This window comes from Eublepharis macularius, chromosome 10 (assembly GCF_028583425.1).
Source record: "Eublepharis macularius isolate TG4126 chromosome 10, MPM_Emac_v1.0, whole genome shotgun sequence".
Classification (NCBI taxonomy): domain Eukaryota; kingdom Metazoa; phylum Chordata; class Lepidosauria; order Squamata; family Eublepharidae; genus Eublepharis; species Eublepharis macularius.
Genome location: NC_072799.1, coordinates 26,951,830 through 26,977,118, shown reverse-complemented (window position 1 = coordinate 26,977,118; position 25,289 = coordinate 26,951,830). Strand labels below are relative to the sequence as shown.

At 43.8% G+C, this 25,289-nt stretch overlaps 1 protein-coding gene across 1 annotated transcript; it reads left to right on the top strand.

The window, feature by feature from the left end:
- Positions 1–10,691: 10,691 nt before the first annotated feature.
- C10H4orf54 (chromosome 10 C4orf54 homolog) lies at positions 10,692–24,631 on the top strand. The gene is made up of 2 exons (XM_054990417.1): positions 10,692–15,632; positions 20,613–24,631. Exon 1 carries the CDS (start codon positions 10,692–10,694, stop codon positions 15,612–15,614), a length of 4,923 nt encoding a protein of 1,640 aa, XP_054846392.1. The 3' UTR covers positions 15,615–15,632; positions 20,613–24,631.
- The last annotated feature ends 658 nt before the right edge of the window (positions 24,632–25,289 follow it).

The following is a 25,289-nucleotide window of genomic DNA, read 5'->3' as shown; positions in this document are numbered from 1 at the left end:
ACACGATTGCAACAGTGTTCCAGAGAAGTGTGTGCATGACACCAGTAAACAAGCAAAAAAAGAAAAGCTGTCACTTTAATGTGGGCAGGCAACAGACATCCCATTAGCAGGACAGCCAAGTACAATACCTGAAAGAAGACCTAAATACCTGGTAGATAGATGCCACTGTCCCTATCCATGCTTCCCCTCTCCCAAGTCACACCACACTTCCATCTGTTACCTTGCTATTCTGCCACTGAGTCTCAGAAAAGGGGGGATAACCTTGGTTGAGGAACACGTCCTGCACCTGCTTGGAGACACACACACACACCCTGCCGTTTCTTTCATTACTGGCTTGCAACAATTAGCCAGCACTCTGTAACAGGCAAAAGTAAACTACTGGAAGATCAAAATCTTTGATGACCACACCTTTAGGTTAAAAAATGGTGACAGCTATCTCCTTCATTCCCTACATATGAACTTCCTGTGAGTTTCTTTCTGAATATTGTTGACAACAGTTGGCTAACCAGTCATATTCAGTGTTATGCTTCTGTGATTTTTTGATCTAGATGGATGCTACCAAGGACAGAGTGGTAAAACCTCTGATCTAGCATGGACAGACAAATCTCCCTGGGGAGAGTTCCAGAGTTTTGGTGCCATGACTGAGAAGAACTTCTCCCAGGTCACCACTCACCTAATCTCAGAAGGTAGGGGCACCTAAAGCAGGGCCTCAGCAGATGACCACGGTGGTTGGGTAGGTTCATAAAGGAGTAGGTGGTCCTTCAAGTATGTTGGTCTCAAACCATATAGGGCTTTAAAGGTCAACACCAGCACCTTGAGTTGTACCTGGAAACAAATTTGGGAGCCAGTGTGGATGGGCCAACACTGGAGTGATATGGTCCACTCTAGTCAACCTCATAGATGCAACATGTTGTACCAACTTAAGTTTCTGAATATTTCTCAAGGGAAGCCTCATGCAGAACACACTGCAGTAATCTAATGTAGGCGTAACCATGGCATGCACCACAGTGGCCAGATCTTTTCTGACCAGGAAAGGCCACAATTGGCTAACCAGTCGAAGCTGTTAAAATGTACTCCTGGCCACAGTTGCCACCTGCTTACGCAACAGTAGGTCTGGGCCCAGGAGTATCCCCAAACTATAGACTTGCTCCTTCAAGGGGAGTGCAACCCCACTGAGAAGGGATAATCTTGGGTCAGACCTTTCACTCCCCAGTAGTTCTTCCATCTTGTCTGGGTTAATCTTCAGTTTGCTACCCTGAATCAACTCCAAAACTGCCTCTGGGCACTGGTTCAGGGTTCCTATAGCCTCTCTGGGATCAGCTGGAAGAGCTAAAAACAGCTGAGTGTCACCTGCATATGGAGTATGAGAAGCGAAGACACCCGACTTACTGGGCGGATGGTTTGCTGCCATGGGCGGGGAGGCAGGGCGAGGCATGGCGGCCGCCATGTTGGCTTGCCCAGCGTTCCCTGGGCTAGCCGGCAGCCAATGGAATTCAAATCCCAGCTGCCCAGTCGGAGGTGGACGGGAGGTGGACGGTCGGGGGGTGGGGTTTGCCACTGGACCTCAGGGAAGCAGTTTTGTGTTTAAACCGCAGCCGCCCCATGCCTCCGCACTTCGCTTCTGGCTGTGAAATCCCACCCACCACTCCCGCTTTTCAGTTCTTTGCTTTTCTGTCACAACTTCTATGGCGGTTGGTCGTTGGATCGGATCTCTTTTGGGGGAACCAGGGCTGCATGCCCAGGTTCCCATTAAGGGGATTCCCATTAGGAATCTTGGGAGTGAGTGATGGAGGTGCATGCCCAGCTCGGGGGCTGCCAGGGCACACTCACTTCCAGGTGGCAGGGGAATCACGTAGGGGTGTACAACCATGTGATCTCCCCCTTTCATGCCACTCCTTGGTTCCCCCCTCAGCTGGGGTCTGAGGGGGGAGGGGTCATCGGCTGGTAGGCGGGTCAGACGATGTTTTATGGGGATCCTATCCACATGACTGCCAATGCTCCTACTTGTTGTTTTAATAAAGTTGTGGCCTATTTTCACTCCAGTTGTGTGTGGTCTGTGTTTGTCGCCTTGCCTCCTCCTTCCTCCTCGCCATTAGCAGTAGGCTGCAATATGGAGCAAGTCGACTGCTCATCAGTTGTGAAAACAAATGATTATAAAGGCTGGGATTCCTTATTTCTCCATCTTCATAACAACCAGACCATTCATCAGCAGATAATTCTACCTGTACAACCGAGGCTAAGATAGTTGCATTACTACATTTCTATTCTACTGGAATAAGTCTTTTGCAAATACCTTTTGCAAATATTTTTTCTTGCACACAAGTTTTTTTTGCTTGAGCATTTCCATTCTGATCCATTTGCATGCAAACACAGAATTACCTTTATTCAAAGCCTGTTCTTGTTGCATGGAGAGCTTACAGTTGAAATGTATCTTGTTAGATTCCAGCAAAGCCAGCTATTCCTATAAATATTCGTTCACACCAATGGCACTGTAAACTGCCGATGGATGCAGTAAAGATTATGAGAATATCAGAATGGCAGGTGTTTACCTCTTAATTGGTTGGATGGAAAAGAATTTACACCACAGCAGTGCAGGCATGGCTTCACTTTCTTTTCTAAAGTTTCTTTTCAATTAAACACAGGGCAAAAGGGGGAAACTTAAAAGGTTAACAATTTCATTACTTTGTCCCGCCTTGGTCAGCATGTTTGCAAGAGCATCTGCTGTGACAGTGTGACTTGATTAAGAGGAAAGGCAGGACTTTCTCGTATGTGTCATTTCACAAGTACTTTTGCCCCTGACTCTAATAGGGGCTCAGTTACATGGCAGCACATTACACGGTGTAATATAACATGCCAGAATCTGATCCTTTCTCATCCTGGAGAGGAAATGTAGTCTCCCATTCTAAGGGGCAATGTAAGGCCTCTAAATCCTTTTAATCTCAGTCACTCAGGTTAAGGTCTTGAAAGTTGTCCAGGTTTACAGTTCCACTCCTTGGAAGAGGGTCCTGCTTGCAGAGAAAGACAAATTTGAGAAGGTTGCCAGGAGCAAAGCATAAGGTTTTTTCACACATCTAAAATGACTTATTGGAAGTCCTTAATCTTTCAAGCAGACCACAAAGCTGAAGCGAGTTTGTGGTTTTTTAAAGATGTGGTTATGGGACTATCCTTCTTTAACTCACAAAAAGAGCTGATCTTAAGATGTGGATTATCAGGATGCTTTAACAGAAGACAAAATCCAGCCAAAGGCAGTAACAATTAAGGAGATCTACATATGCAGCAGACACTGAGACCTGAAGAGGCAGAATAGTCTCTGTTATTACTGTAGGAAAGCAAATGTTAATTATTAAGGCAGTGTGATACAGTGGTTAGCATGTTAGATGAGAAGCTTAAATTCTCTCTGCCATGAAGCAAACCAGCTGAATTGAGCTGGTCACTTTTTAAAAATCTGAGGACAAAATGGGGTATGAGGACAAAATGGGGTATCATTCATGGTTCCCTGTGTAGAAAAGTCCTGCAAGCAGAAAAGCAGAAAACTGGAAGAATAGTTTCAAGTCCAGCTTTCTTCCTTTGCTTGTCCAGAAAAATAGACGTAACCAGGGCTTTTTTTCTGGGAAAAGAGGTGGTAGAACTCAGTGGGTTGCCCTCGGAGAAAATGGTCACATGGCTGGTGGCCCCACCCCAGATCTCCAGACAGAGGGGAGTTTAGATTGCCCTCCGCGCTGCTGGCAATCTCAGCTCCCCTCTGTCTGGAGATCAGGGGGCGGGGCCACCAGCCATGTGACCATTTTCAAGAGGTTCCGGAACTCCGTTCCCCCGCGTTCCTGCTGAAAAAAAGCCCTGGACGTAACCAACTACAAGTAAATTATCTCTTAATCTAACAAATGCTGAATTCCTTTGCCCGGAAACCATTGTCACACTGAAATACTGAATATTATACATGGTATTAAGATCCTTATTTTAACCAGTTTTCTTGCAATTAAATCACACTGAATTTTCCTATATATTCTATAAAGGGAGGGGGGAAAATGGAGTTCAGGATTCCAGGAAGCTGCTCTCTGGAGTTAAAGCCAGAGGAAGAACAAAATGGAACTGATCGGACTGCTCAGGCAAAAGGCTTATACACTTGCCAGCTCCACACTTTCCCAGGTCATTTAATCCTTCACTAACATATATTCAAAAGTTCCTCAGCAAGTAACGTCTTCAGTGAGCTCAAGTTTCCAGACAAATGCCCTTTTCCTAGTGCTTGCTTTTCACCTCCTGATGCAGCTTTAGCCCAAGGAGGGGCTGATGGGTCTGGGTTCTGGCTGTGGACTGAAAGATACATCATTCATTCCATGTACAGCAACCTCACTTCCTCCCGTTTGCTTTTATGGCATGACTATGAGTGAAGTACTTCTAATTCTGCATTGAAATATATTTTATGTCCCTGTTTTCAATCTGTGAAATTCTCCGCTTAATGTGGTAACTTGTGGTCTTCAAATTCAACTCCTGTTGCTTACGAAGCTGAAGTTGGTTCCCAGTTCCTTATTCCTTATTCGTGTCAGGTTCAGAAAGCTTTCCTGTATGTTATAACCAAAGAAACTCCATTTTAATTCTTTCAGTATTATGAGTGCTTTCTTCACAGGTGCCAAGAGGTTCACAAGCAGCTTTCTCACAGAGGAGGATTGTTTTGGCTACCACTGTTCCAGCCTTGAGAGACTTTCAATTTCTCAGCTTCAAAGCGATTGTTTTGAGAACTATGGGGGGAGGTTGGGCCTGCTGGGATCTCTAACTTTGTACCTTATGCTTTGCCTGTCATTGGTAACAATTCACGTGTACCATCCTGAATATTGTATTCAGGCTCGTGGACTATAATCAATTCTTTCTTCAGTAAACTTTTTCAAACAACGGGCTTTTGTCTGATTGCATAAGGTAGTCTGGAGTAAGGACATTATCTAGCCACAGTTCTGACAATTCGCAGAGCAAAACACAAATATTGGGGGGAATTGAAAATATAAATTGCTTTTATAATGATTTCAGATGCATTGAACCACTTCAGACAATTCTGTGTATTTCACTTGATTCCTACCTTATGGTAATTGCAAAAATCAGTCCTTAATGGGAAAATTGCTGGTTGTGTTGACATCTTAAATTTCTTGCGGGCTGCCATCCATTTGGGACTCATCTGGAAGGTGCATTTAAACAGTCTCTCCCTTCTCTGAATGAAACGAGGTGTTTGTAGTTGTCAGCTGGTGCAAATAAAGTACAAATAAATTGTCTGAAGGTCTCTAGCGAAATATGAAATCCACACATCTCTAACATTGCAAAAACTCTTAACTTGTTTCATTACAGCGACAGCTCCTTCAAACAACTCAGAAGAGCTTGATTCCTACTGCTATAGCACTTGTCAAAATGAGTTGGTCTTCCTTCAGTATGTCCATAGTGATTTTGAAATTATCACCTAATACTTAGGTTACAATCTCTATCCGTCTATCATATCCAACAATTGGACAATAATGCTAAAATAAAGATCTGCATGGACAACATGTCATTCTATATTTTTCATTTTCCCTGGCAGTATAAAGTGAATGTATTCAATGAATATTCAATGAATATAGACAAAAATAAGGTGCTGTTTTTTTCAAGAAATAATCTTCTAGGAATTCAAGCAATAAGTATGATGCGATCTTTCAACACTAGAGGGCTGTTTTGCACAAGCAGACTGAGTTATTGGTGATGCTATTTGATGCCAGACTTCACTAAGGAAGCTACACTGTTATTTTCATATTGTGAAAACATTTAAAATGCTGCATTTAAATTAAGGTTGAGATACCATGATGCAGTTTAGAGATTCCACCCCCACCCCCACACACACACACATCTCAAATGTTTTCAAGTATATTTTCCCTGCAAGTCCACACTGCCTTTCATAATCAATTTGTACATTGGGGACTGCCGTTCTGCTGCAACTTTGTGGTCACAGCTCCTCCCAACCTGTTGCTGAAGGTGTGAAATTGTGATGCTTTCCTCTTCTCCACCCCAGAGACTGAAATCCCACCCACCCCGTGTCCAGATGACTCAAGAAGTATTCACAATCCAAACCGATTTCCAAATTTGGATGTCCTATCTAGCAGGTTGTTACATTATGAAAGCTGTATGATTGGCTCAATGCCTTCTTCCGATGGAATATCCAGCCCGTAACCTCACCTATCCTGAGCATTCAATTTTCCTAGAAATGCTTTCTTCATTCTAACCCGAACTGTATCTCTTTATTGTTGGAGACTTTTACTGACAGTGGTACCAAAGTACTTATTAGGAAACCGGTGCTTTTAAGGATTGACGTATTCTGCATATTTTGCTACTGGTAAATCACACAAGTGTTTCTTCATGATTTTATCCAACAAAAAATTAAAAGCATTCAACTCTCTTTTACTATCTTCCTGTGGATATATTTTCATTCCACTTCCACAGTGGTTAACCTTTCTGGCACCATAATCCTTTCAGCTTGCTGTCAGAATCCTCTTTTTTATAAGTAACAAATGTGAAAAAGGGAAATTGCAAAATAAAAATATATTTATTTTCATCATGTGTTAAATCTGCCGGCTAATAAAAATATGGTATTTACTTTGCTAAACCAAGTTGATTAATTCTTATGTTCAAACACAAGCTGGTGAAAGTATTGGTGTGATGGCTGAAATTGCAGCTACTTGCTATGCTAGATGCAAGGCATTGTCATAAGTACATTTGGTGCATTGGAGGTCTTGCATAAGATCCAGTCTATTCCCTGCCTCACATTTAGTGGAGATCATTGTAGAAACACCAACCTTATAGCCATTTGTTGTGGCAAATTAAATGAGGTCTTCGAGCACTCTGCCAAAGACAATCAAGTAATAACTACCAAATTTTGGCCCCAAAGTCAAATCAGGTCAGAATTTCAGAAATAAGCTTTCAGCATGTTATCTTCTCACAAACCAAGGAATTTTTCTTTTGCTGTGCTATGCTAAGCGTTGCCCTGATCTGGATGGCTCAAGCTAGCCCAGTCTCATCAGACCCTGGAAGCAAGCAGCGTTGGCCCTGATTAGTACTTGGATGGGAGTCCAGGGTTGCTATGCAGGCAGGCAATGGCAAACCACTTCTGTTTATCTCTTGCCTTGAAAACCTTATGAGTTGCCCTAAGTCAACTGTGACTTTGATGACATTTTCCATTTTCCACCCCCAGCTTTATCTTCTTCCTCCACAGAAAAAAGTACCAAAGTCTATTCATTCTTTTCATGGTATATTCCACACCAGGATAGTAGCCACTAATGGATCATTAGCAAATGAACCTTTCTTTGGTTGCCTAAAACAGAGGCGTCAGTTCTGACAACATGGACAGATACATCATCAAACTCAACTGTACATTGGGTAAAGTTTAATTTACTTCAATTATATCCTGCCTTTCTCCCCAAGGGGGACCCAAAACAGCTTGCATCATTCTCCTATTTTATCCTCACAACACAACCCTATGAGGTAGGTTAGGCTGACAGAGTTTGACTGGTCCAAGGTCTTCTAGCAAGCTTCCATGGCAGAGCAGGGATTCAAACCTGGTTCTGCCACATCCTAGTCTGACACTCTAACCACTACACACTGGCTTTCCTGGGTGCTTGTAAAGGAAACTAGTGACATCATCCTATGAGAATACTTACAGTATTTCTTGTTGTGAGAGGTTCTGCAGATTGATCTCTGCAAAAAAAAAATTCTGTTGACATTGGCCAACTTTAGGATGAAAGGCTGGTTCACATTGCTCTTCAGCATTCTCTCCCTTCCTGAAACACGGTGATTTCTTTTCTCATCTCCGACATGTAGTTAAAGATTTACTGCTCATAAACAGCAAATATCTGTATGGAACAGGGGTACTTGGAATTTGCATTCAACTTTTTTGAAAATACTGACATTTGCAGCATTGCCTCCTAGATGATCAACAATATTAACAATGTGGGAGAAAACATTAATGAGAACAGGGTGTGGCGACATCACAACCAAAGCATACAATGGGTGTGTGGGGTATGTGACTTGCATCATGAACACTTGGACCTGAGAACAAATATCCATCATTGATGGTGCCTTGTCAATGCATACACCAACTAACTCCACCCACTGCAGCTCCTTCTAGGTGACAAAACTCCAACATCCTGAACACATCTTCTCCACAAGTAGTCTTGGTCACCAATTCAGAGAATAGATAATTTTACTTTGGAGAGTCACCTTTGGTTACTGAGTATAAACAAGCAATTGTGTACAAGACATAGGTCTGTTGTTTGATCTAACTGAAGCACAAAGTAGGATCTTGTTTTAATTTCTGCAACTTGATCAAAAATGTCTTTGCTCATCTCAAATGTTTGGCCTGGAGGGGACATGCCTGGTTGCCTAATAGGCTTATACACATTGAGAGGAGGGAAACTCAAATGAAGGAATGTTTATTGATGATGACAGTACATGCAATGAATAACTTACTAGACTCGTAAGTCAGCTAGTTGTTATCTCATCCCTTTCCAAAAAAGGCTAATTTCCCCCACCCCATTATGACACTAGATGTTTTGGTATGAATTTTGGTTGCCTTTCTTCTATTAAAGAGAGATTCACCCTAATGATAAAACAGCGCAATATTTCATCTTACTTGGAATTATCACACTTGATCTTTCAAGGTTTTGTACAAATTTTAATCATGGTTTAAAAAAATATATCATTGGTTATCTTAAATGGCAATTCTACATATCAGATTTAATACTTCAGACAAAAAAGGAAGTGTACATCTTGACTTAACTTTTCAAGTTTGCTTATAGTTTCTTTCTCTGTTAATGAACATATTCAAAGAACATTTTTCAAAGCAAACCAATTTCAGCTTCATAGTGCCTAACACATTCACATAATTGTTTCATTGATTTTCATACTGGGTATTACCAAATTTATTTCAAAATACAAAGTCTAGTTCAAAAAAGGGTATATATTTTAACATTGTTTTTCCAGAGACATGTCACTCAAATACTGATTTTTTCCAAATTAGATTTCCAACAGAAGCATCTGCTTTGCCCGACATGATTTTACCTGATATAGTTTTTTGAACATCATACATACTTTTAATTGTATTTCCTTCCAACCCCTTCTCACCTCAAATATATGAAAGTAAGAAGGGACAAGAACATTTTTAATAGAGGGGGTTGGGATTCTAGCTATGACTGATGGCTGAACACATGTATTTTTGCTGTGTACAAATGTGATAGTTTAAAATAGTACTTTATTCAATCGGCTGAAATGACACACAGTCTATGTATAGTTAATAGATTTGACCTAGCAAGCTACACTGATGTTACAAAAATGCTCAGCAGTTTCTTTACTCTATCCAAAGTGACTATGAAAATCCACACCAGTTTGACATTTTCCCAGCACTTCCCTCCGATTCCCCTTTCCATCAGTTTAAATTTGCTTTTTGTGGGATACAAAGAGTTTGTTATCCACGGAGCAACTCTACCAGTCAGACAGAAGGTAATGATTTGTTATACAAGATTGTCAGCTGTCTTCTGTTCTAAAAAGTGATTAGTTCTCGTAACAGACAGCTATGATCCAGCAAAGTTAAGATATACTTAAGTTATTTTAATAGGACTGAAATGCATGACTGTGATCAGTATGTCTTTAATAACTCTTGGCCAAAAGGGGCATGTTTGAGAACTTTAGAACGTTAATTCATTTAGTTTCTGACAATTTAAAAATTGTTACACTATAACCACTATAACTATTATGAACAACAAAACAATCCTAAACAGATTGTTTTCAATGGAATTCTGTTTATGATTGTGTTGTAAATCTGTTAAGATACTGTTTTCTTACTTTGCCAGCATATTTCTTACAGAAATGAAAGTCATGATGGAAATGGTAAGGGACAGGTGTATCTGAAGTGTTGCTTAGGGATGTAAGAATGTTGATATTGGGCTACCTAAAGAAAACTTTGCAGAAATTTCAACCAAAGTGATACAGAACCTTTAATACGTTAAACATGGATTGAAACCACTGAAGATAGGATGTTCCGAAAACTGAAAGTTTACCACCAAAAGATGCAAGATACTTCGTATCTTCAGTGCCTTACTCAGGTTCAGTTCAATGTTATGATCTTGCTCATGAAAAAGAGTCTGGGAACTATATTTTACAGCATTATGTGCTTTCCATGCTTCCCCTACTCTGTTCTGTAACAGAGTTTACTCAACAACCATAACACTATTTAATAAATGAGGCTAACAGCCTCTTAAAAACAACTATAAAATGAACAGGACCACCCCCCTCAGAACTAGGAGTGCAAGAATTTCCATACGTTTTCTCTTCGTTTTGGGATGACGAGAAAGCATATGGGGAAGTTGAGCTGCAGATGCTGCTAATGCGGCTACTTCTGTTACCAATGGCATTCAGACTGACAGCTCTTCGTGCCAAACCAGCAACTGTACTCCATAGCTCTGGAATAAGACACTGGCAACGGCAGCTTCCCCCCCATCTCCACAGAGACAACAGCAGCCACCCGTCTTGCTACCAGCCCAGCACTTTCGGGCGTTTCTCCAGGATCCACCACTAAACTGCAGGGAGTGAAGTTGGGAATCGCACCACTGAAGACACGTGCGTGTTTCCCAGCTTTGAGCCTTGGGTCCAAAACGCTTTGTTTCCTTCAGCCAGCTTGCAAAGAGATCGGCATGGAAGTGCTTACAAAGTCGCCTGCTGAGCAGATCATTGCTCCAAAAGGGAAAGCTGGAAAGAGCAGCAGCCAAATGATGAAGGACCATTCTCAAGAGCCATCAACATCCTCCTCCAAGGAATCGAAATATGTGGAGATTTATGATTTCCCTGGAGAAGAGAGTCCCCAGACTCTAAAACTGACTTTGGCAGGGAATGGAAGTAAAGTGGCCTTTATCAGACCTAAAAATGGATCTTGTGGGATCAGTGAGGTTAACAGATTGGCTAACAATATGCTGGCAGACAAATCTGCAAACCAAGCACCCCAGGACTATAAATCTAAAATGCAAGGCACTCCTTCCCCCATGGGAACGAAGGCGGATGAGGTGGGGGGAAGCATCACTGGCACCAGCCCAGGAGGGTCTAATGAGAACACTCTGTCCCCTAGTATTTCCAACATTCAGCTTTACACAAACGGCTGTCCAGAATCCTCCTCATCCTCTTGTCCTTCACCAGTACAAACAACAGGCAGCTTTCCAAAAATGGATGACATGGGAACAGAGGGGAAAACCTCCTCTTCTTCATTTGGATATGAAAGTGATGAGGATGATGATGCAGACTGTAAAGAAATCTGTCTGAGTAACCAGAGAGGTGGGCGCAGGCATGCTTCACAACTGCTGCAGTCGCAACACAGCTACACCAGTGAAACCAACAGTAACAATAATGATGAAGCACATTATATTACAACCCATGAAATCCAGCTTAGCGAAGTAGACCATGACATGGACTTTGATTATGGATTAGCTTCTCGGTGGGACTTTGAGGACAACAATGTGATTTATTCCTTTGTGGATTATGCTTCCTTTGGGAGTGAAGAGACCCTTGCAGACACACAGACAGAAGAGGACAATAGCTGTTATCTCAGCACGACCACCAGTGATCTCAATAACCAGACAGACAGCATTGATAATACTAGCAGTACAGAGATAGTCAGCATTAATTCTGAAAATGATACGCCTAGCGCAGACAAATGCGCCAGCTCGGAAGAAAGTCAGTCCAAGAACCTCAGCAACATGAGTGAGAATTCTGCAGGCCAGATACTCCTATCAATCAAACCAACTTCCAGGGCTATAAATGAGCCTAGCAACCAGCAAGAAAAGCAAAACATTATTTATGCTGCCAAGCATGAAGGCGACATGAGCCTCTGTGTCTCCACAGCTCATGAACGAAATGCAAGTTTAAAACAAGATGTGTTTCATGACTATGCAAAAAAATTCATTGCAGTACCTGCACGCTTGCAAACAAAGTGTGGAGCCATAAGAGCAAGGGAACTGGGAGGATACTCAAGCGGTGCTTCCAGTGTGGTAAGTGAACTGGATGATGCAGATAAAGAAGTAAGAAGCTTGACTGCAAGAGCATTCCGGAGCTTAGCTTATCCCTACTTTGACACCCTGAACCTGAGCTCCAGTGAATCTTCCACATCACTTTCAGATCATACCCTGGGAATCAACCGGTGGTCAACTTACTTGGATTTAAAGTGTGGCAGCCTTGGGCAGAAAGCAGAACAGAATCTTTTCAAAAGCAGCACTGCATCTGCTGGATGGAACAAGAGCACTGGAGCAAAGACATCCAGTGACCAGTTCTACATTCACTCCAATAAGTCGCAGACTAAAGCGCTAGAGTTTGTTGTCAGCAAGCTTGATGGGGAAATAACGCATGTTGAAACACCACCTTGCTTCGAAAAACGGATCCAGTCAGGCTCCCGGGTTGTTACTTTGTTGGAGACTTTGAATTTCAGCAGCAATATTAATGCGGGTGTCCCCAGACCTGCTAAACCTTTGGAAAATGCTGCTGCTGGATCAGGTTGCACAGATGAGATTACAGAAACACTGCCAAGGGAGCTGGGCAATGAAACTTGCAAACAAACTGGGCTGGCTGCAGAAACCATGGAAGGCACACAGAAGAAGTCAAAATTTGCCTCTAGCCTCCTCAAAAATGTTATCTCAAAGAAAATGCAACTGGAGCATGAGTTCAAAATGGAAAGGGGAGAGATCACAGACAACACATATTCTGGTATGTCCAACTCTTTATCTTCTAGAGAGGTGGATGCCACCTCCAAAGAGAAGTTAAGAGATGGGGGTTTGCAGAGGCAGAATTCTAGATATTCAGAAGGCAGCTCTGACTACACAATTGTAACAGCAGATGATTTGGGAGAGTTTTTTGAAAGCAAGTCCCCTACCTCCAAGCGGTCTACTCCCTGGGAGGGAAATATTAGCCTGGAACGATCCCTTTCAGAAACACAGTTGGAAGAGGCATGCAAAATAAAAGAGAGTGCGTCTGAAACTCTCAAGGCAACTTTCCTTCGTAGCCAGAACAGTGCATTTAGAACATGGAGAGAAAAAGAAGCAGAAAAAAAAGAGGTGAAGGAGCTGGTGGGGAAACTGAAAACTTCTCCCAAAAGTGACTGGAAAGCTGATTTAGGAGAAATCTCAGCCAGCAAGTCAACTAAAATGTCTCGCCTCTTTGTCCCAAATATTCAACAAACAAGCAAAGAAAGACAACCCAACAAACAGGTAACAAAATATTCTACAGCAACCAGTGCAGAAGCTCAGACAGCCATTGCTACCACGATGATAAAGCCCAAAGCTCCTGAAATCAAGATCAGTTTGGGTAGTGTGCAACAGAACAAAGATCATCCTTTCAATATTGCTAAGCTCCTCACACCTAAGATAGCTGGGAATGTCCCAAATTTTTTCAAGGCAGCTGAAGATACCAGATGTCAGCAGCAAAAACAATTTAAAGGTGAGGGACTGGATAAAGTGCCCCAATTTCTGGTGCGTGATGTACGAGAAAGCAAGCCTAAGGTCCAAGGGCCAATTCATCAGGTGAGAGATGTCAGAAAACTAATCAAAAGTAATTATGGCTACGAGTCTGGTGATAACAACAGTGACAGAGGCAGTGTCAACTCTGATCAGGGAACCTCTGAACAGAAACCCAAGCAGCTGGTGACAGCCGGCATTCCCAGGCCTCTGTCTCCCATGGTGATAACTTGTCAGGCCGTAAGCAACAGCAAGGAGGACAAGAGGTCCAGCAAGACTACAGAGTTGGGGGCCAAAGCAAGCAGTGGAGGCAAGTTGCTGCCTTCCAACCAAGAGGGGACAATCCTCGTGCACAGGACATCAGGGAGGCTGCCTGTGGCGACCATTGCTCCTAACAAAAGTGACCCTCGCCAGCCTGCTGTGCTGAAGATAGTCTCCAAAACATCTGTGCCCTGGAGGCAGCAACCACAGCCTCCACTGCAGCCACAACCTACAGTGGTTGAGAAGAGCAGCAAGGTAGGACAATTGGTGGTGTCCGGAGAAGAGGATCTTTCTCGGGAGGAGATGACCAAGACCTCCATTACCGTGAACCACCAAGCACTGGAGAAGCTCACAGCAGCAGTCCGAAGCATGGAGGAGCTCTACAGCTTCAGCAAGAATGAGTGGAAGCGCAAAAGCGACCCCTTGCCCATAACTGATAGCCACGTCTTGTCCCTCATAGCCAGTGAGGAACGAGCCACAGGGTCTCTGCATGGCATCAGGGAAGAGCAGATGGCTAGTGCCAAGGCAGAGGACCACGCTTCAGGTCGGAGTGTGCGCCTGACAACATCTCCCAGCAGCATGGCCACGAGCAGGGCTGCCCCTGAGCGCCAACCGCGCAGCAGGACTGCCAACCACACAAAGAACGTGGAGAAGGTCTCCGCCAAGATGGCTGCCTTTGAGAGTCTGGCACAGTCTCACGAGCGGCCACGGGGGCTGGGCATCCGTGGGGAGGCCACAACTGGCACTGCTGCCGCCTCAGGGGCTGTGGAGAGGGGCAGAGCGCCAGGGGTGCCCCGCAGCACCTTCACCCTCGGCGCTCCCAAGGCCAAACCTCCTCAGGAGCCGTCGCCACCGCCACGAGGCCTCAAGGGCCAGGCCAGGCCTCGCTCCATCAAACTCTTTGGCGACAAGCTAGGCCCCGCCGAGCCCGACAAGGGGCCCAAGCCGGCGCCTCCCGACTGCGGGAACTACTTAGCCCTCCCGCTCAAGGACGAGCCGAGGGGCGAAAGGGGCACCTCCGGCCTCCCTTCCGCAGCTCAGGCGGCGGCCGCACTCTGCAGCCACCATCCCCAGCCCCTCAGGAGCCACGCGGGCAGGGAGGAGGCGAGCAGCGGCGGCCTCGCCGTCCCTCAGCCGCCTCTGCCTCAGCAGCAGCCCCAGACGGCGGCGCCTCAGCTGGAGGTCTCTCCCGCCCCCATCTTCCCTCAGGCCCTCTCCCTGGCCGCCTTGACGGGGGCCCAGCCCGCGCCGCTGCTCTGCTTCTCGCCGCCCATGCCAGCCCCGCTGCCGGCCGCGGCCTCCTCCGAGGCGGCCGTCTTCCCGCCCGCCCCGACGCAGCGCAAGGTGCTGCTGGACCTGAGCACGGGCCAGTGCTACGTGGTGGAGGCGCCCGCTCCGCAGCCGCCGCCCCCGCAGAAGAGGCGCCTCTTCGACCCCGAGACCGGCCAGTACGTGGAGGTGCCCCTGCCGGCCCCGCCGCCGGCGGCCGTGACGCCGCTGAGCCTCCCCATGTCGCCACTAGCCCTGGGCGCCGCGCCGGCCCCGTATGGCGCGCCCGCCGCAGCCTACATGATCTACCCGGGTTTCCTGCCTGCCGTCTTGCCCGCCAGCGCCCTGCAGGGCCCGCTCGGACAGCAGCCCGGCGAGCTCAACCCAGCGTCCGGTAGCAGCGCCAGCCCCGCGGCAGAGAGCCCTTATTACATGCCCACGGGCAAGGCCGCCCAGCAGCAGCAGCAGCCAGCGCCTGGCGGCGAAGGGAAGGCTCCGCTCATCAGCATCACCTCGCAGCCTCTGGGCCCTCGCATCATCGCGCCTCCCTCCTTCGACGGCACCACCATGCGCTTCGTTGTGGAGCACCGGTGATGGCTGATGCTGCGACGGGTGAGTGGAAGAACCAAGCACAGTTATCTATTTTACTTTTTAAAAAATCTCGCCCTTTCTTCAAGGACCTCAGGGTGGCCGGCCATTTTACCCTCACAACAACCCTGCGAGGTCGGTTAGGCTGTGATAGGTCTAGTGTCATCCAGCAAGCTTATTGGCAGAATGAGGATCTGAGCCCAAGTGACCCAGATTCTAGTTTGACACCACAGGGTGGTGTACATCCCCCCGCCCCCCCAGTCCATTTTACTATGACAACAGCCCTGTGGGGTAGGTTAGGCTGAGAGAGTCCAGTGTTGTCCAGCAAGCTTCTTGGCAGAATGAGGATTTAGTGTGACACAGTACCCCACTACAGAAAATAATCATGAATTTCATGTTAGTCGGACCCAGTATAGTATGTCAGTCTTTGCTTCACATAATATTTGAGAGCGGTTGGAGGACAATGTATATACATTGTCACACACGAAGATTGCCTTAGGAGCTGTTTTGCATGGTACAGCTTATTCATTTATTTAGATATTTATAGCCTGCTTCTCTCCCCAATGGGGGCCAAAAATAGCTTATAACATTGTTTTGTTGTCGTCTCTTTTATCTTTATAAAAACAACCCTGTGAGGTAGGTTAGGTTAAGAGGGCATGACTGGCCTAAGGTCAGAGGGGAGACTGAGCAAGCTTCAAAGGCAATGTGGGGATTTGAACTTGGATCTCCCAGATCCACTTCAGCCACTGTACCACATAATCACAGTTATCTAGTGGTGATACACAGTTGGCACAATAAACACTTTCATACATATTATATGAGTGGAGGGAGTAATGGTAAGAAGAGCTGTGTCACAATACACTCACCAAGTTCCTCCATGGATGCCACTATAGAAATATGTGCAGAAAGTTGCATGCTATTGTGGGATGAACACATGCCTGTTTATCTCCCTCACATGCACTGAGAATCTAAGGTTAATCAAAACAGGCGTGTGTGTATATCGCATTCCTTATGCAATGATGCACTTGTAATCTGCATATGTGTTTCCTACAGAAAAGTGAAATCCATGTAGAAAATAGTTCCATGGGAAGTAACCCTGATTTTGGTGATTAATGTGACTGAAACATTTGTGTAAAGTTTTCCTGGTGTTTCATACAGGCTTACTTTCACCATTGGAACCAATCATCTTAAAGAGGGGATGAGGGGGAAAAGAACATGTAGTATGTTTCTGGGGAAAAGTGTACATTGCAGGAAAATTTCATGGTGGCGGGGAGTAGATGCACAATTTCAACATATTTGGTTCCTGAAGCCTGTTGCGGTCTTCCTCTGATTGCAGAGGTGAATTCTGACAAATATCTGAACTGGCAACCCCGCTATGGGGGGTAGAAGAAGAAGAGAGGTGTGTGTAAGTGTGTGTGCATGTGTTCTGATATACAGTATTACAGGTAGGTGTTGAGATTTCACATCACCACCTATTTCACCTCACATGTCAAATAATATAGCAGAGATGATGAGTGGCTTTCTCATTACTCAGGTGTATCATATGAGATTGCCTGTTTTCTGGTGGTACTTTTACTGATAGGCAGAAATTCAGTAGGTAAAGCTTTTCTCAACATTTCAGCTGCATGATAGAGAAAACCTCACCTGCTGTTAGAGGCACAAGCCATACTAGAACTTTGTCCCCACCTAACACGTCTGTTTTCTGCTGCCATGGTCAGCATGGGGTGTGCTGTATGTCTTCGGCATGGGGCAATATTGGCAAAGCATTCTCCTGCAACATAATGTGCTTTCTCCCACACTTGCAGTTTAGGGCCTGGTCCTTCATAATGAAAAGTATCTGTGTATGGAGGGATAAGCTCCAGAGTAGTAAATCTTTCCTCTTAATGAGAGGCATACTCTCTATTTGCAGTTACTCAAATAGCCTTGTCAGATTTCTACATAGAACAGAACTGCAAACAAACATGATCTTCTAACTTGGGGCTGGTGTTAGCCCATGATATGATTTTAAATATCCAATATATTTAAATTTGTATATTTTTAAACAAACAGATGCATGTAGCTTGTATAGCACGGTCCCTAATATGCTTTATTACAAGATTTATACAGACAATTGCATATACCCAAGGAAGCATTTCTACATGGGTCTACTTGGAAGTAAGTCCCATTTTAGTCAGTGGGGCTTACTACTGCAGAAGCATTCTCAGAACTGCAGCCTGAGTCTGTTTCTTAAAAATGAAAACCATCTGACACATACAAATAATAGCAACTGATGGTCAGTAGTGTTAATAAGGAGGCTGGCTATCAGGTTTTAAAGAGCTCTTCCACAAGGGAAAAACGTGGTTTTCACAGATACTATTTTTGCTGAATTTGAGTAAAGGGAGAACAAGAAACAAAAAAAATAGATATTAAGGTCCACCTCTGTTACAATTTTTTGGATTTGTTGTAAAAGGATTTTATACAGTTGATTTTTAGCCACAAATGTGGTCAAAGTATGTTTTCGCTAAATAATGGCCTAATTACATAGGATAGGATTCTAACAGTGCAATCCTAAGGAGAGTTATGCCAGTCTAAGCTCATTGATTTCAATAGGCTTAGACTGGAGTAACTCTCCTTAGGATTGCACTGTAAGAGTTGCTTAGGGTTAAGCAAAGCACTTCGGCTAGGCTAGCAGAATTTTTAAAAAAGCAGAACAGCTGATTCCCCATTACCATACCATAGATGGCTGATTCCATACCACAAATGGCATTTTGGTGGGGGGTGGGAAGGCTGCATTCAGAAGAAAAAAGTTTTAAAAGTTTAAATACATTTTAGGCTCACAGAACTTATTTTACAAGTCCTTTAGATTCTGGCCATGGTATGGTATGGTATGGTATGGTATGGTATGGTATGGTATGGTATGGTATGGCCATGCCCCATGGCGCAGAGTGGTAAGCAGCAGTACTGCAGCCCAAGCTCTGCTCATGACCTGAGTTCAGTCCTGGCGGAAGCCTGGTTCACGTAGCCAGCTCAAGGTTGACTCAGCCTGCCATCCTTCCGAGGTCGGAAAAATGAGTACCCAGTTTCCTGGGGGTAAAGTGTAGATGACTGGGGAAGGCAATGGCAAACCACCCCATAAGAAGTCTGCCAAGAAAACGTTGTGATGCAACGTCCTGCCCACCCACCCCCCTTTATGGGTCACTAATGACTCAGTGCTTGCGCAGGGGACTACCTTTACCTATGGAAAACACCGCATTGACTAGCAGTAATTGTAAGAATCCACACTGTACACAAATGGAAGTAATTGATCTGTATTTCAGATGGGGCAGATGTATGAAATTGTACTGGATTCTAGCCCGTTGACTTTCAAAAATCAAGATCCTCATACTGAAGGAGTTAATTTTTTTTCAGAGGTGGTGAATCTCCCAAGTTCTTGTGCTACCAAACAAATAGCCCTGGCTTCTACAAATATTACCAGTCATCTAGCAGTTGTTTACTGATGACCATTAGCTTATGTGAAGAAAAGTATATTCAGGTCCAGGGCTTCTTCTTGACCACCATCATTTGAAGCAGAAGATAGCAGACTGTTGCTATGGTGAGTCAGGAGCAGAGCTTCTCTATCAGTCAAAAGGTTTACGAGATGGTGCTTTTCATTTAGAGAGGCAATGTCAGCAATTGATAAGCATGCCAGAGCAACACAATGCTTTTAAGTACACAACAAAGAGCAAAACATAATTGATATTGGTACCTGGTTGCCTGCACTTAAGGGAGCTGCTGACTTGTGCTGCTGAAATGGACACCATACCTTGTGGACTGCAAATGTGTTCTTAGCATTTAGCTCTCCTGTTTCTTTGTTGAGAGTCCTAGGAGAAATGATGGCAGCAGCTCTGCCAATTTGAACTTGGATCTGTAGCACCCCCATAGAAAGTAGGGTGTTCTTTTATTTTAGAGCCTGGATGGGCTCCTTCAGAGGACCCCCCCCCCCAACCACAAGCCACATGTTATGAGCAAAAGGGACAGATGGCTTAGAGAAGCCGAACCTTCCCTCGTAGCCTGCTTCTTACAATGTTTTTTTCTCAGTTGTTCCAGTATCAGAATCACAACTGAAGGGAAAATGCTCAGGCAGAAGGAGTGTAGGAAAGTAAGCTGCCAGAGGGTTCTACGTTCCTCATCTCTGCGTCTGTTTTGCTCCTTAAGGTGATAACTTAGAGCCAAACTACAAGTGACGTCTTACACAGGTTGGACACTTGTCAGCTTCCTCAAGTTTTGATGGGAAATGTAGGCATCCTGGTCTTGCAGCTTGGCTCTCCATTACAGCTGCAAGACCAGGATGCCTACATTTCCCATCAAAACTTTGGTGGTAGTACACCACGTGCCTTGCATACAGATGGCCCTAGGCTCAATCCTTGGAATCTCCATTTAAAAGAACTTGGGTAGCAGGGATGGAAAATATCTGTCTGAGGGCAGAACTACATGTGATTTATTTATCGGCAAGCTGCAGTTGCTGGGGGTGTGATTTACACTCTTTCCCGTATGCCATTTACCTCTTAAAATCACCAACCCAAAGCTGCTCTTTACCTCTGCTGGAAGGGGTAAACATGGGCACCTGTCCATGTAGCCCAGTGGGAAGTAAAAATAGCTCAGAGGTAATATGGGGCGGGAGAGTAATGCCACAGGTAGAAAAGTTTTAAAGTCTTTTTCTCACCCCCCTCTACTTTTCCACTGGGAACTACAGTAGGTAGAATCTGTAACCAAAAAAAAGTCATTTAATGCAAACATAGAACTGCACATAATGTATTTAACCAGAAGCACTGGGTTTTTAAAAAGATTTTAAAACTAAAAATGCATTTAATAATGACATTTTTTGCAATTTATGGGGTGAATGAGGCAAAAATTGTAAAAGCACTGTGTACAATGACATGTATTATATAAATGATTGATAATCAGGGCACTCTTGTAAGATGCTTTCTAGCAACCTTTTTGGGAGTAAATCAAGAACTTAATTTGTATGTTTGCTTTATCTTACAGGCGCAAAGAACAAGAATTTTTCTCCCTTAATCTGAAACTAATTTGGTAATGCTAAACTCTCATTTACATTGCTGCTTTTGCTTTCTCGTGCATTTCTCATGCGTTGCTTTGTATAAAACAAGTGTGAATGTTTTTTCATGTTTGCTTGATGCCCTTTTATTGAACTATGCATAAATTTAATTATGCACATGTGAATGAATATATTATGGTATTTTCTGTAAAGTTTTTTTAAATGTAATGTAGAAACCTGGTAGTAATCTTTGTACCTACGTAACATATATGGTTAAGAAACTAGATACATGTTTTATGCAAATGAGTGTTTAAAAAAAGCACTGATGACCATCCTTTTTTAAAAGCAACTTTGTGGATGAATATACGAGTGGAAGAAGAAAGTGTGTTTAACCACACTCCAAGTCATGCCCCTCTCAAATATTTTATTCCAGGCTGTCAGAGTTCTAGATGCATGTTTACACACTGGTGGAACTCCATGGGAGGGAAAATCAGTTCAAGAGAAAAGGTTTAGGAACCCCTCATCCCTCACCATTTTTCATCCTTCCACAGACTGGTTTGTTGTGAAAGCATTTCCTGGGGGCTGTGCTAGACACATTTGTGTGTAATTTGTAGTTTGCTTTTAAGATTAACTTGCTACATTTCATAGGTATTGCCTAATTGCAGGAGGAGGGACATATATGTCAAGGTGGCATGCTATAAATTGAAATTTAGCTCTGTCTCTTTGCAAGTATTCAGGATTTGCAAGTAATAACCCGTGCACTGACAGGACACTTAAAGAATGATGGTCCTGAATCAATTTTCATTTAAGTCATTTGTAGTATTGGAATAATCTTCAATAGCACTTTAATGAGCTCTCTCCAAATATCTAGGTTCCAATTTAGCTAAAACTAGGTATATTTAAGTTGCACTGAAAACATGTTAGTCATAGCTAACTTTCCTTTGTTCTGTATGTGACTAGGTCTTACCTACACACCAGATGGTTGGAGATCTATGGTCAGACTTTCTGACATATTTTTAAATGTAAAAAGCAGCAGGGGAGAAGTTGGATTGGGGCCACAGTGCTTGGGTAAGCCTTTCTTCTGGTATCATTTTCCAGACAGAAATTGTTTACCCAGATTCTGTTCACTATATCGTGAAAAAAGACTGGTACCATATTGTACCAATCTTTCCCTCCTCTTACAGGAACTAATAGACACTGTCTGCCCCCCCCTTCATGTTTTTGGGAAATGGTTCAAAGGAGTGGAAAGGTTTTACCCCTTCCCTCTCCCGGCATTGCAGCTGTGATCCAAATCTGGCTTACCATGGTTCTCAGGCTAAAAAAACCCAAAAGAGTTGAGGGATCTGATCACGGGCCTCCTGCCTAATGTTTAGTTAGACTCTTCACCATGACTAAATTTAGCAGGTCAGAGAACCTATTCTTTGATTCATCTTTAGTGTATATTTTTGTAATAATTTCGGCTCTCATTGTGGAAACGACTAAAAACTTGGTTTGAGTTGCTTTAACATTTAAAATAAGTTTCTTTGTACTGTTGTGTGACATCACCAGGAGCCTTGACTGCCATGATTCTTTTTTTTTAATGTTAGAAAGCTCTGAAAGGAAAGCAGTCTTTGAAATTGTTCTTTTCTGGCAGGGCTCCTTGTGCCTTTAACTGTTGTGTGAGAGACAGAAATCCAACTAATTAACTTTATCGCTGTATGTTATGTGGAGAAAGATGTATGCCTGTTAAATTTCTGACTGTTGTTCAGTTGCTCCCCCCCCCAAAAGCTTGAATTTTAGAACTCATAAGGAGAAGAGGATAACGTTTACTTTACTTTCATCCCCCCACCCCTACAAATGTATGGCTTTAGGGAAAATTTCTTCAGCAAGTATTTTTTGAATAGTATTTTTTGACTAGATTACCAATCTAGTCAGTGGTTTCTTTTCAGTGTCCTAAGCTAGCACATGCCTGTTTAGCATCAGGCCGAAGTTTAAATATTTACCTCAAAGCCTCCCTCAAGGGAGAATTAACACTTTAGTGAGATTTGGAAATGGAGAGGTATTTTACGTGCAAGTGATGTTATCTTTGCTACACTTGCTGTGCAGTCCTGTGCAAGGTTGCTCCCGTCCAAGCCCACTGAAATCAGTGGGTTTAGAATGGAGTAGGTCTGCATTGAATAGCACTGTGAGGATGTCACATCCATGCCAGAGCATACTGAACTTCCAGTCTGGCACTAAAGTCCCAAATCACCAGTGCAAGCAGCAGTATCCCAAACAGATTGTGCAGGGGTTGTTACATCCTTTTGTGCTACTGATGCTTACCTTAATGCCACCCCCCCCCCCAAGCTGGTGAGATTTGGAGAACTGCAGGTGGATTTCCACTTACAAAATGGGGGCTTCTTGCCTCCTTGTTTCTGCTTTAGCTTCTTGCTTCCTTCTCCTCTGAAAGCAATCCTGGGTCTATGGGACTCTTTATAATTGTGTGGGATATAGTAAAGGGGCAGCCAGCAAGTGAAGGAACAAATTGGTGGAAATAGGAATCCCTCTCTCTGGCAAGAGTAGAAGTGCTTTTTAGTTCCTGACCACTGTGTATAGATACTATGCAGATCACACAGATTCATGTCCTCTGACAAACTTGCTCACCTAGCTAATCCCTCCTTCTAAAAAACCATCGCAGAGGTAGGTATGTCTTTAATTGTATGTTGCACTGAAGCCAGTACACTCCAGTACCAAAGAAACTTAGTTAGGGTTAGCATGCCACTTTCCCCATATGTCCTCTACCATTTGCCTGTTGTGATTTTAATCTTGTTGCCGCTGAAAAGAATCTGGATCTTCCTGCTCAGGCAAAAACATCTGAGGAATTCTGAGAGAAGGAAAAAATATTTTCACAACTCTTGTGAAATTTCTCAGGGAGATTTCACACATTCTTAGACATTAGCGAAGCTTGTTGTCTTTGTGTGTTATCATATTTGTCTGTAAACCCAGGTGTACTTCATTTGTTAACATTCATTATGCTGCTGTGAGAATAATACTACAGAAATTGAAGCTAGAGACACACAAATCCTGTACAAGGAAATTATGCTCTATGCAGACATGAAAGGATGTATATACAGCTCTCTTTGAACTAAAAGGAGTTTTTTATTTTGTAAGTCATAGGGGGAAAAGTCATAGGGAAAAAACGTGAATTTGCTCTTTGCTCTATTAATCTTTAACATATGCATGCCCTGGCCTTGTTGATGGATATGTAGGTTGACACTATTAATAGGAATGCCTTCTTTATATTACAGCTTGCTTGAAAGCAGGCCCCTTATTTAGGCTGCAGACAGAGCCACACTGATCCATGCTACTGTAGCCTCCAGGTTGCACTACAGTAATGCACACTGGTTGGGGCTGCCTTTGAAAATGTCTAGAGAGCTTTAATTAGGGTGCCGGCTTTCTCTCTGGTAGGTCTAGCACTCGGAAAACACCTACCAGAGCAGATGCAGAGGGTGCCTTCCCAGGTTTTATTTGCAAAGGCATGCAGGAGAGTTCTGTTTTAGAGGGCATTTGGCAGATTTGACTATATATTTAATCTCTATACTGTTTTTATTTTGTTAATGAACACCTATGTTTTTGGGTCCTTACACCTTACTGTTTTGGCTGTTTAAGAAAATAAGGCAAGATATAAATATTTTTTTTTTAAAAATGAAGGCACTTCAGAACTAAAGGCATAATTCAGACCATGACATGTTGTACGATGAATCTCCTTTCCAGCAGCCAAAGGCCTGGCAAGCCCAAGACATATCTGGCATACTGCAGTGTTTACTGTATTTCACATAACTGGTGGGAGGAATCACAACAGCTCCCAACCGATCAGAGCAGCATCAGAAAACAGTGCCTAGCATCTAGACCCCAGTTAGACTGGTATGCCAGTGTGGCTGATTAGCCATCAACATGGGTTTAGAGTCCATACCTTTAGATAAAATAGTCGTGCTTCTTTCCTAACTCAACTATATATAACAAACAAACAGTGAAATCCTAAACAGAGTTACTCCAGTCTAAGCCCACTTAAATCAGTAGCCTTAAACTGGAGTAACTCTGCTTAGGATTTCACTGTTAGGCACTCTTCAACTATGAGTTTTATCCATTTCTCCCTTATCAATGAATGCTTTTTCAAAAATAAAGTATGTTTTGACAAGCTCTAAACTACATAGTACTTGAGCTCAGGGGTCATTTCGTAGAAAAAGAGCTGGAGGAGCTCATTAGCATGACTCATTAGCATATGCCACACCCCTTGGCATCACCAGAAGTGTGTCATTAGCATAACTGATTTGCATATGCCACACCCCCTGACAGCACCTATCCTGGCTGTTTTGGAACCAATCCTGGCCATTCAGGGCCGAAATTGGGCTCAAAATGGCAAAAAGGGGCCATTTGGGGCCCTTTTGGCCTCCGATCCAGACTGTTTCAGCCCCAATCCAGGCCGTTTTGGCCCCAATCCAGGCCGAAATGGGCCCAAAATGGCTGAAAGTCAGGTGGGCGGGGCCACCTGACATGTGACCTCTTTGGAGAACTGCTGGAACTGTGTTCCTGCACGTTCCCCCTCAAAATGAGCCCTGCTTGAGCTTCAATCCAGCACACTGAGCTTTAGAGTGCCTAGCCCTGTTCACCAGGTTGTGGGCTTGTCCTGAAACTCTGAATTTAAAATT